General features: G+C 44.7%; 1 protein-coding gene across 1 annotated transcript in view; it reads left to right on the top strand.

Annotated features, from left to right (window-relative positions):
* The window catches only part of DOCK11 (dedicator of cytokinesis 11), a 112429-nt gene that overhangs the window by 16117 nt on the left and 85374 nt on the right, over window positions 1-10938 (top strand). Inside the window, exons 5-8 of the mRNA XM_015416254.1 lie at window positions 2575-2644; window positions 7112-7207; window positions 9180-9314; window positions 10044-10221. Coding sequence (XP_015271740.1) covers window positions 2575-2644; window positions 7112-7207; window positions 9180-9314; window positions 10044-10221 — 479 coding nt within the window. The remainder of the gene's footprint in view (window positions 1-2574; window positions 2645-7111; window positions 7208-9179; window positions 9315-10043; window positions 10222-10938) is intronic.

Below are 10938 nucleotides of genomic sequence, written 5' to 3'. Positions count from 1 at the left end.
CTGTTAACCATCCCGGGCCCCAGGGATGCAAGATTGGCCGCCACAAGGGCCAGGGCCTTTTCGGTAGCGGCCCCTACCTGGTGGAATGAGCTCCCGGGGGAGATCCGGGCCCTGCGGGATTTGATGCAGTTCCGCAGGGCCTGCAAGACGGAGCTCTTCCATCAGGCTTTCGAGTAGGGGCCGCTGGCCCCCCCTATTATGTTACCATCTTGGGCGGGATTTGAAGAGGCCCTGAGAAGAGCCCTGAGAAGATATTTGGAACATCGTGACGCTATAGACTGTCTGCCAAGAATTGTTGGAACTGTCCCGCCATCTTGGGTTTTTGGAGTTTTAGTAACCACCGAGCACTTTATGTGAGATAGGATGGGTTTTTAAATTGTATAAAATGTTTTATAATGTAGATATATTGTTATTTTGTATTGTGGTTTTACTGCTGCAAGTTTATCTTGCCCTGTAAGCCGCCCTGAGCCCTATGGGGGAGGGTGGGGTATAAATGTGAATAATAAATTATATATACACAAAATTAAGTCTCTATCTCCTTCCATTGTGGAGATATAAAGGGAAAGGCACATCTTCACAACAGAAGGAACTAGAAACCTATTTTCTTTTTAAAATGAAAGCCAAGAATACAGAGAACCTGTTACACATATTGTTATAACATTATATCAATACAACAATATTCAACTGCTGATTGAATATATATATATATTGTTATAGCAATATGTGTCACAGGTTCTCTGTATTCTTGGCTTTCATTTTAAAAAGAAAATAGGTTTCTAGTTCCTTCTGTTGTGAAGATGTGCCTTTCCCTTTATATCTCCACAATGGAAGGAGATAGAGACTTAATTTTTTTAAGCTGGGAATTCAGAGAACATGTTAGATGTATTTCTATAATGTTATATTGATATGACAAAATTCAATTGCTGATTTTTTTTTAAAATTGAAATTGAAAACACCCCAGTGTTCCAGGGCAGGGTGATGGCTAGTGCCGGGGGACTGGGGCAGGGAAATAGCATGGAGACCAGCCACATGGAAGCCCTGTTGCCATCGTGCTGTATTGGCAGCCTCATTAGCCGTGGGGAAACTGTACAAACTTGTTCCCTTGTGGAAATCACATACAGTATCTAATCAAACATTCCTGGGGAACCTACAAGTAGGGCATGGGAACCAAAGCGTCATCCTGTTGCTGTTCCCCCAATACTGATATTTAAAGGGTTACTGCCTCTGAACATGGAAGTTCCATTTAGCCATCACCCTACCCTGTCAGCGGCATTCGACACGGTTGACCACCAGTTGCCGACACTGGAATTCAGGGGCTTGCCTTACAATGGATCATCTCCTTTCTCCAAGGTCGGGAACAGAGGGTGGCAGTAGGGGAGCAGACGTCCCAGAGGTACCCGCTAGTCTGCGGGGTCCCTCAAGGGGCGGTGTTATCCCTGATGTTATTTAACATCTACATGCGCCCCCTTGCCCAGATAGCCCGGAGGCACAGGCTTGGGTGCCACCAATACGCCGATGACACCCAGCTATATCTGTTGCTGGGCGGTCAGTTCGACTCTACCCCAGGTGACCTGGAGCGGGCGCTTCAGGACGTGACGGGCTGGCTTAGGCTGAGCCGATTGAAATTGAATCCAATGAAGACGGAAGTCTTGTGCCTGAGTCGGAGCGGTTCGGGGGTGGGGATCCCACTCCCAACCTTTGCGAGGGCTTCATTGGTCCCAGCACTGGAAGCGACTAGAAAACAAAAGCAGATCTATCGTTGAACTGTGAGTTAATGTTCAAGCGAGGAACACCGAAGAATTAGCCGGAAACCTCCCCTTTGAAAGCGGGGGGGGGGACTCTCCCCCGCTAAGAAAAACTAAGTGAACTTTGAGCCACTGTGTATAGGGGGGTGGGCTAACGAAGCAAGATGGACTGGAATAAAGAGCATTTAAGAACTTACTAGGCTGATTCAAGAGTATCAGAGACTGTGATCACTTTTATAAAAAAGTAAACAATTCCCAAACATGGTGCCCATGAGGAAGGATCACAAAGACAAGCAAGTGAAACCAAAGCTTCTTGCCCGAACTGCTAGCCCAGCAAGTCTTGTGCCTAGACAGGACACAACTACAGTGCTGCAAAAGATGCTGACTAAAGTTTTGCGCCCTCTGCTCGCCATCTGCACTTTATCGTTTGTATTTAATCTGCACTTTATATTTTATTGTTAGAATTTATCTGTTTTATTGTAAATTATTATTGTACGCCACCTTGAGCCTGCTTGTCAGGCAAGGCGGGATAGAAATCGAATTAAATAAATAAATAAAATCATGGCTACGAGCCATGAATTAGTCACAAATTTGCCTGTTGCTTTTTTAACAGCCATCTAAGTTGTTGGCCATCATTGCATCGTGTGGCAGAGAGTTCCATAAGTTCAGTATACTTGCGATGATTGAGTACTTCACACAAAGTGTAAAGCTGGATGCGTTGGCTATTTATCCTTCAGTTATTTAATCATGTTGATGCAGGATGTTGTGAATGTCTTTGTGGTATTTTTTTGGGGGGAAAGTTACATAAATAAATGTGTTATGTTCTCAGCAAATCCTTCAGACCAGACAAGATTCCAAACCACGTGTTTGAAATTGATGAAGACTTTGAAAAAGATGAGGTAAGAAGAGCAAACTAGATTGCTTTGCTGCATGGGCAAAAAGAACTCTCCGTCTTGGGAGCAATCAGTCTGTATCTGTTAGCCAAGCGAGTGGGCTGTTTAACTCTACAGGTTGCCTAATTTTATACAAACAGAAGATACTCTTAATAGAAGGTGCCACTATCCTCTTTTGTAAGAAAATAATAATGCTTAGCATATATGTTGCACATGTAGGTTTTCCAAGCAATTCACAAAGAGTAATTCACCCTCGAAAGTAGGCCAGGATTATTTTTCTCATTTTGCAAATTTGGGGATGAGGATTGAACATAGGAAGTGGCCTTAATTTGTGTCAAGTCACTGGTCTTTCAAGGTCACAATTGTCTGCTGTGAAAGGCTGTCAGTTTCCAGGGCCTTGGAGAGAGATGTTTCCCATCCCCTTCTAACTGATCTTTCTAAATGGAGATGCCAATGATTGAACCTGGGACCTTCTGCAGGCAAAGGGGATGCTGTACCATCAAGCCATGGTCTCGCCCCTTGAGATTCAGAGAGTACTAGTGGCTTACCTAAGGCCCCACAGTAGGCTCATGGCAGAGGCAAGATTTGAACAGCATTTTGTGGTCCTCAGCTCACTGTGTTAACCATTCCAGTGCAACACCAGCCACTGTGTTTCTAAGGGTAAAGTTACACATGGTGCTGGAATTCCTGATAGGAATGTATTATATGACTTTGGAAAGTAGCTACAGAGGCAAGGATCAAGGCCACGACGTGTGCAATGGCAGAGGTAGCTCCCCCAGTGCCATTTCCTAATAGAAGTCCCTCCCCAAGGCTATTTGAAGCTGGAAGGGTTGACCAGATGCCCATCTATTTTTCCCCTATGGGACTTAGAGCAGGGTGGGCATAAGTATTGCTGTTTGGAGAAATGATATAGGGGGAAACAGGGTTTTTTTTAAAAAATAAATCCTTCCACAGCACTGTGACCCCAATTTAGATTGCCTCCATTCCCCATGCAGGACAAATAATGCATTTAGAGTTCAAATCATGCCACTTTAGTGTTGTGTGTAGTTTGGCCGTAAAGTGGCAATTGCTATTGAGTAATGAGGGCACCACACCCAGCTTTTCTGTGCATGACTCCTTCATAAGTTTTCAGTCTGTTTCCATTGCTCCAGTCAGCAGTTTGGGCTACAGGCATTCAAATTCTATTTATGTCTTGTATAATGTACCATCTCTCTTTCCAGAAAATAAAGTCTCCAGCACTGTACAATCCTGCAAGTTAATAAATGCAATGGAACATTTTTTAGTTAGGTAGGGCATCTAATTGGGGCATTGCTAACAGTGTGGCAAGCTGTTCTGCATGTTAAGAAAATAAGAGGAGACTATCAAATCCAAATTAAAACAAATAGAGACAAACTGGGGCCGCTGCAAGGAATCGGGGGAGGGGACATTTGGAACTCCCAGCTCTCTTTCCAAAAAACTTCCTCTCCAGAGTTTTCCAGGCTTTCAGGGGCCTGAGGAAGCTGATTTCCTTATTTTTTTCTCTTGTTCTCCACATTGGATCACTTTTGTGAGAATATTGAGTCCTCAGGCTGTTTGTTGAGGGTTTCACCCCCTTTTGATTCGTTCAGAGGGTCAAATTTTTCTGTATACCTGTGGAGTCCTCTGAGTACGTAGAGCCTTTTGCTGTCTCTGTGGAGGGCCTGGTTGTGCAGCTTTTATCATCCACAAAGGGGCTAGCCACTTCACTGTTCGACATATTAAACTGGGCCAGATAAGTTCTCTACATTCAGATTTCTCTGGACACCCAGGATTGGTCTATAGGAAACATACAGGGCAGAAATAAAATGTTGTAAGGGAAACACAAGGTTCCCAACCCTAAGTCTTCCTCAGAATGCTGATGCTCGGAGCAGAGAAGGGACTCTTCCCCTACCCAATGATTCTCCCCATAAAATCCCCCCCCCCCGATGTTTTAAATTATTTTTTCCCAGCCAGGCCCTCAAACCAGAAGTAATCCCAGATATAAACTGGAAGGGGGTGTATAGAAACACTACTTATTATTGTGGTGCGTCCCCCTTAAATTCCTGAAGTGAAATATCATCTAAGCAGGTACGGGAGAGGCCAAGCTATTCACTCTCCCACCCACTGATTCTCTCTTGCAAGTGTTTTCCTACAGTAACACTGTCTCAGCAGATGTAAATTTAAGAACAAGAATTTGCCTGAATTAACATCTAGTTATTTGCAGAAATGCAGAAAGCAAGACAGAGAGAAAGAAGCAGTTTGTGCTTGCCACATCTGAAAACAGCATTGCAATTCTTTAACCTTCCTAATAATTATTGTGGATGAATATCTTTGGAAATTCTTTTCTGTATTTGTGACTAACAAGGGACACTGTGGTTGGAACACCAAATGTAATTTGGTTTTTAAAAGCAGCAGCTGTGAAGGAGGCTGATACTTATGGGAGCAACAACAATGGGGAATGGGGGCTTTGGTCTCATGCTATTTTTCCAATAGGAAATGTCCCACTTGGGTGCTTTAAACCCCAATGGGGGGGGGGGAGAGACCTGTGCTCATATCATGTCTCTCTTTTTCCTCCTATTGGGGCTTGCAACAGCTGGGAATGGGGCATTTCTGACCAGGGGAAGAGTGAGACACACACCCCTTCTCAAGCGCTGCTCTAGACTGGGCTCCCTGTGGAGACTCTTTCATGCCAAATTATTCACCTGGAATTCTCATCATAGCACCCCAGCACGGCTGTTATTTGACTCTGTTTTCCAGGCTGGCTTGTGTCATCTAATCTGATTTTTCACTCCTATAACACTTTTTGTTTACTGATCTCAAACGTGCCCATGCAAAAGGTTTTTCTGCTAGAGCAAAAGCTAATGATGCCAACCCCATCCCCTTCAGTTGTTGAACGACAAACCATTAACCGTGTTGGAAATTCTCAAAGCAGAGCGGCATCTTCTGAGGCGGTCTTCCTCAGACCTGAATTTGCTTTTGATTTCTCACACGGCGTTTCTGGAAGTGTGACCAAACCCTAATTTGTATGGTTCGTGGCTCCCTTGACAGAACTGCAGACCTAGGTCAAGGTGATGCCAGCAGAAACATATATTGGGAAAACATTACCAGTGAAACACATCCCTAGAGGGATCTGCAATTTTAGGTTTTTAAACATTAATTCCTAGAAGCAGAGCTGGCTCCAGATGGTGTCGAGATCAAGAGTTTGGTGGGGCCCAAGGACTCTAAAGACCCCCTCAACACTGCTACCCTTTTTACTTTACACTGAGCAGTCTTTCTTAACGGGTGTTGAACCCCCCAACCCCAAACATGCTGTCTGCAAGTCTTAGGGGAGGGGTCATTCAAACGTTTGTGGGCAAATGGATTTAAGGCAGTCCCATCTCCCTACTTTCAGTGACAAGTTCTGACAGCCAGCAGAAGAGAGCTATTATATACTGTGCAGTCTGCACTCTGGATAAAGTCCCACATCTTAGATTTCTGCCCCCGGGCACTTTAAAAAGGTCCCACAGAAGACAGGAATCCAACCTAACGTTAAGGCAGTGGCTGAGAGCCATCCGGCACAAGAGACTCTTTGAATATGTGCCTGAAATCTGTGTACCATGTGCATATATCACAAACACAGCTGTATAAATAAAGCTGCTGTTTTTATTTCCTAAATTTTTACTTGTTGCTTGGGAGGCATTTCATGCTGATTTTGCATACTTGGCAGGCAGTAGGGGGCTCAAAGGTTAAGAACTACTGGCATGGAGCACCAAAGGAGGTGACATGAGTGAATTTCTCTGTTTGCGTGCCTTCCAAGTTAAAGGTGTGATACCTTGAGGCCTCCCAAAATTCTGATACCAGTGTTGCCAAGCAGGAAGTCCTCCTGGATGCTGCTGAACTGGAGTGGAGAGTCTTTTAGTCATAAGGGAAAGATTAAAAGAATTACTATAATTCCCACAAAGAGTATACTGCTGATGAAGGTTTCCTAACAACAGTAAAAAAAAAAATTACCTGTCATTTTCAAAGTTTTTTCAGCTCATAGGTGAGGCAGGACCCAAGAGAGCACTAAGAAAACAGGTAGAGAGCTGAAGGGGGACTCCTCTCTTATTGCTCTTTCTTAGGCTTGGATTCTCAAGAGCCAATCACCCCAGTTATCCTCAAAGTCACTATTCTGGAGCAAAGAAATGCCTTATTTGTGTTTACAGTCTGTGCAGAGACTCATAGCCCATTTTTAAAAAATTCTGAGGGAGATATGTTTTTGGACATCATGTGATGCTATCCCAGAGTCCTCTGCTGCTTTTTTTGAGAGGAAGGAAAAAATCCTATTTGGTCATACCGGTACATTCGGGAGAACATTCATGGATGAGGCTTCCGTGCAAAGTGGATTCTGGTCCCATGTTCTTCTGGAACAGAACAGGAGTAGAGGAGCATCACTGGATTTCATTGTCTGGCTCATCCTTATCTCTCTCTGCAATAACTCCATATTTAACCTTCCAGGATTCCTCATCGTTGTGCTCACAGAAGGGCGGGGTGATAAAACAAGGCTGGTTGTACAAAGCCAATGTCAACAGCACAATCACCGTGACCATGAAGGTGAGAGAAATCGGGAAGTTGGTGCTGGTCACAGATTCTTATTTGTGTATCCCCAAATGGATTCAGAATTATACAGTGACCTTAGATGTGTGTCCCTAAGAATACAGCTGATTCTACTTGTTGTATGTAGCTATTCACGATATTTGATAACTTTTGATGAATTTATACTTTTTCCTTACAATTTTCTCTTCTGTATCCCTAAGAACTCTTCAGGCTGGATGGTCAGTACAAACAAACATGGAATACAGCTGATTCTACTTGTTGTATGCAGCTATTCACGATATTTGATAACTTTAGATGAATTTATACTTTTTCCTTACAATTTTCCCCTTCTGTATCCCTAAGAACTCTTCAGGCTGGATGGTCAGTACAAACAAACATGGATGGGCAGAAAATGGTGGTTTGGGGCTTGATAGAAAGTCTGTAGTTTGTAGCTGCCTTGAAATGGAGACTGGGAGGTGTTGGAGGCTTAATTAGATTTAGATTATGCTTGTTGCATTGCAGGATGCACCAAAGACTGCTAGGGCAGAAAAGCAAAAAAAAAAAAAAAGGCCCATCTCCACTTGAAAACCTAAAAGCCAGTGATTAATCAGATCCCTCCCTAGCAATAGTCAAAACCCCTGTACACTAATCCTGCATCTCAAGGTTGAAACCTCAATACACCTTGCAGTGAAAATCAGACTGGGAGCTCGGTCACTTTAATCTGGTGGTGCCATTAAGGACCACAGTGGGACAATATCCTGTTGACCTAAGACCTACCTTATGGCTTCATCACTCATACTTTTCTGGGAAATGTGTCCCTGGAGTGGCGTTCATTTAAATCTAAATAAATAGCAAAAGGTAGCCCTGCGTTATTACTGAACTTGAATGTCAATTCCAGCTGTGGGAGGCTCGGTTCCACACTTCCTCTCAGGAAGACAGTAATACGTGAACTGGCTCTCAAACCCTTCTGCGAAGCAGGCGGCCCAAGAGTCGCCTTTTGACGCAGCATGTGGGACAGTCACCCTCCATAGCTGTAACACATTCTTCACTGCAGCACTGCTGGGGTTGCTAGTTAACTATAAATCAGTCTGGTCTCTCCTGCAGCCACGTCAGCAAAGAAAAGGCCAATTGGGTCGTTACTTTCCCATTACACAGTTTGGCATGTTCCCTTCCTTCAGTTTTAATCCTTCTCACTTGCCCTGGTTCTGCACAGTACAGCATGGCTTACTCTGTGCTCTCAGAAGACAGATTCTGTTCCCCCCTCACACCCATCCCATCATCCTCATAAAAGGGCAGGTGCCTGGTTCTTATGAGGTGCTTTTTAAATAATGGAAATTGTTGGTTTTACTGCTTTTCCAAGGTGATTCATTTTTCTTCTATAAAAGGGAATCCTCTTTGTGTATTTTCATTTACTGCTTTTCCAAGGTGATTCATTTTTTCTTCTATAAAAGCAAATCTTCTTTGTTTGTGTATTTTCGGAGCCACCGTAGTCATTGTTACTATAGTGAAGCAAAGTTTCTAATCTGTCCTGTTAGGGGCCATCTTCCAATATGCTAATTTCATGCATTTCTAGGTGTACAAAAATTTTCACAATTTGAACTTGCAAAATGAAAATCATGCTAAGCTCTTTCACAGATACAAGAAACAGAACACTTTTCATTGGAAATAATTCCAGAGGGGCAGCTTTGTTGTTAGCCTCTTGCAGCAAAAATAAACAGGACTCTGACTGCATCTGGAATCTGGTTGTTCTCTACAAAAGAAGGTCCTTCCAAGTTGGGAAAACCCCATAAGTAATGCAGCATATATGCATATTGTTTGTTCCTGAATTTCTCATGTGGAAAGATGAAACTGAAGAGCCCAGTAGAAACATCTGTATGAATCACTCAAACAGAAGAAAATCCCACAACTGGTCAGGGCAGAGTGGCTCACAGATCCTACCATGAGCCACTGACACAGTGATATAATGGCTGGTCTCTCTTTGTTTGGCCAGGTGTTCAAGAGAAGGTACTTTTACTTGACCCAGCTCCCTGATGGTTCCTACATCCTTAATTCCTATAAGGATGAAAAGTCTTCCAAAGAATCCAAAGGATGTATCTTCCTGGATTCATGCATTGACGTTGTACAGGTAAGGTCTTGAAAGGTTTTGTTCATGTAATACATGCTGTCCTCTTTTGTTTTCCTTAGTCTTACCAAAGGGCAAAGTAATGCATGCCTGTTCTATATTGCCCTGATCTCTGTTTTGCTGCCTGCTTCCTGCCCCCCCCCATCATTGGTGACAGCCACTTATCCGTGTTTTTTAAAAAAACCACAAGACTCTGGAGTTTCATGTACAGATCTCCCAGTGTTCTATCTTCTTTGGCCACAAGTGGTAAAACTGTCTGGACTCTACTATTGCATACAGTCAATGGAGAGGTCACAGGTTAAGAGCGGCTGCCTCTAATCTGGAGAACCGGGTTTGATTCCCCACTCCTCCTCCACATGAAGCCTGCTGGGTGACCTTGGGCCGCTCACAGTTCTCTCAAAGCTCTCTCAGCCCCACCCACCTCACAAGGTGCCTGTTGTGGGGAGAGGAAGGGAAGGAGATTGTAAGCTGCTTTGAGGAGATTCCTTAGGGTAGAGAAAAGTGGGGTATAAAAAACAATTCTTCTTCTGCTTTGCCTTCTTCCTAGAATGCTAGTTGACTGTGTGCATGGAATTTTTCATGTGTGGAGAATCATTCTGTCATGTGAGGGCCCCCGCCCCTTGCTGCACACTGTCCAAATGCAGGTTTATTGCCATGCTGAATGTCATGCTGGCAAGAGAGAGAGAGGTGCCTCATCTAAACAAAGTGTTGCCTTTGTGTTACTTCCGACAGTGCCCCAAGATGCGCCGCAATGCTTTTGAGCTCAAGATGTTGGATAAGTACAGCCACTATCTGGCTGCCGATGGTGAGCAGGAAATGGAAGAGTGGCTGGCAACCCTCAGGAAGATCATTCAGATCAATGCGGAGAGCTTGGTGCAAGAGAAGAAGGAGGCAGTGGAATCCCTGCCAGGTCAGTGGGTGACAGGGCAAAGGACCAGTGTTCCCTCTAGGCCGAGTTAGTGTGAGCCAACTCACAGTTTTTTTGGCTCCGGCTCACCCATTTTTGCCTTAGCTCAGGAAGGATGGCTCCAGAGCAAACTAATTTATGCCGTAGCCAAATCGCTCGCTCACAGCTTTAATGCCGGTAGCTCACAAAGTAGAATTTTTGCTCACAAGACTCCACAGCTTAGAGGGAGCACTGGCAAGGACCCCCGTTTAGCCCCCACTTTTTTCACTGGTCCACCTCAAAGACCCTTAGCGGAACTACACCCCCACTTTTTTCACTGGTCCACCTCAAAAACCCTTAGCGGAACTACGGTTGCCAGGTCCCCTCATCGCTCTGGTGGGGCATGCCGGGACGTCCCCAACGTGATGACATCACCTGGAAGTGATGTCATCATGCCGGAGGTGTCACACGGGGATGCTCTGATTTGAGGGCAAAACTCTATAGTAAAACTGATCACAGAGGTTTGCCCTCAAACCAGAGCATCCCAGCATGATGCCCCCGGTGTGATGACGTCACTTCCGGGTGATGGCATCACATCGGGGAAGTCATGTGGGGACGTGGCTGTTTGGGGGTGGGGCTGGCCAACTGGCCAGCGGTGGGCTGAAGCCCTGAAAACCAGGGGAACCCCCGCCCCAACCTGGGGACTGGCAAGCCTAAGCAGAACGTGCTCATCTGAACCCT

Source organism: Gekko japonicus, unplaced genomic scaffold (genome assembly GCF_001447785.1).
Source record: "Gekko japonicus isolate JY-2015 unplaced genomic scaffold, Gekko_japonicus_V1.1 scaffold603, whole genome shotgun sequence".
In the NCBI taxonomy this organism is placed as follows: domain Eukaryota; kingdom Metazoa; phylum Chordata; class Lepidosauria; order Squamata; family Gekkonidae; genus Gekko; species Gekko japonicus.
Note: the sequence above shows the minus strand (reverse complement) of the source record. Positions and strands in the feature narration are given on the sequence as shown.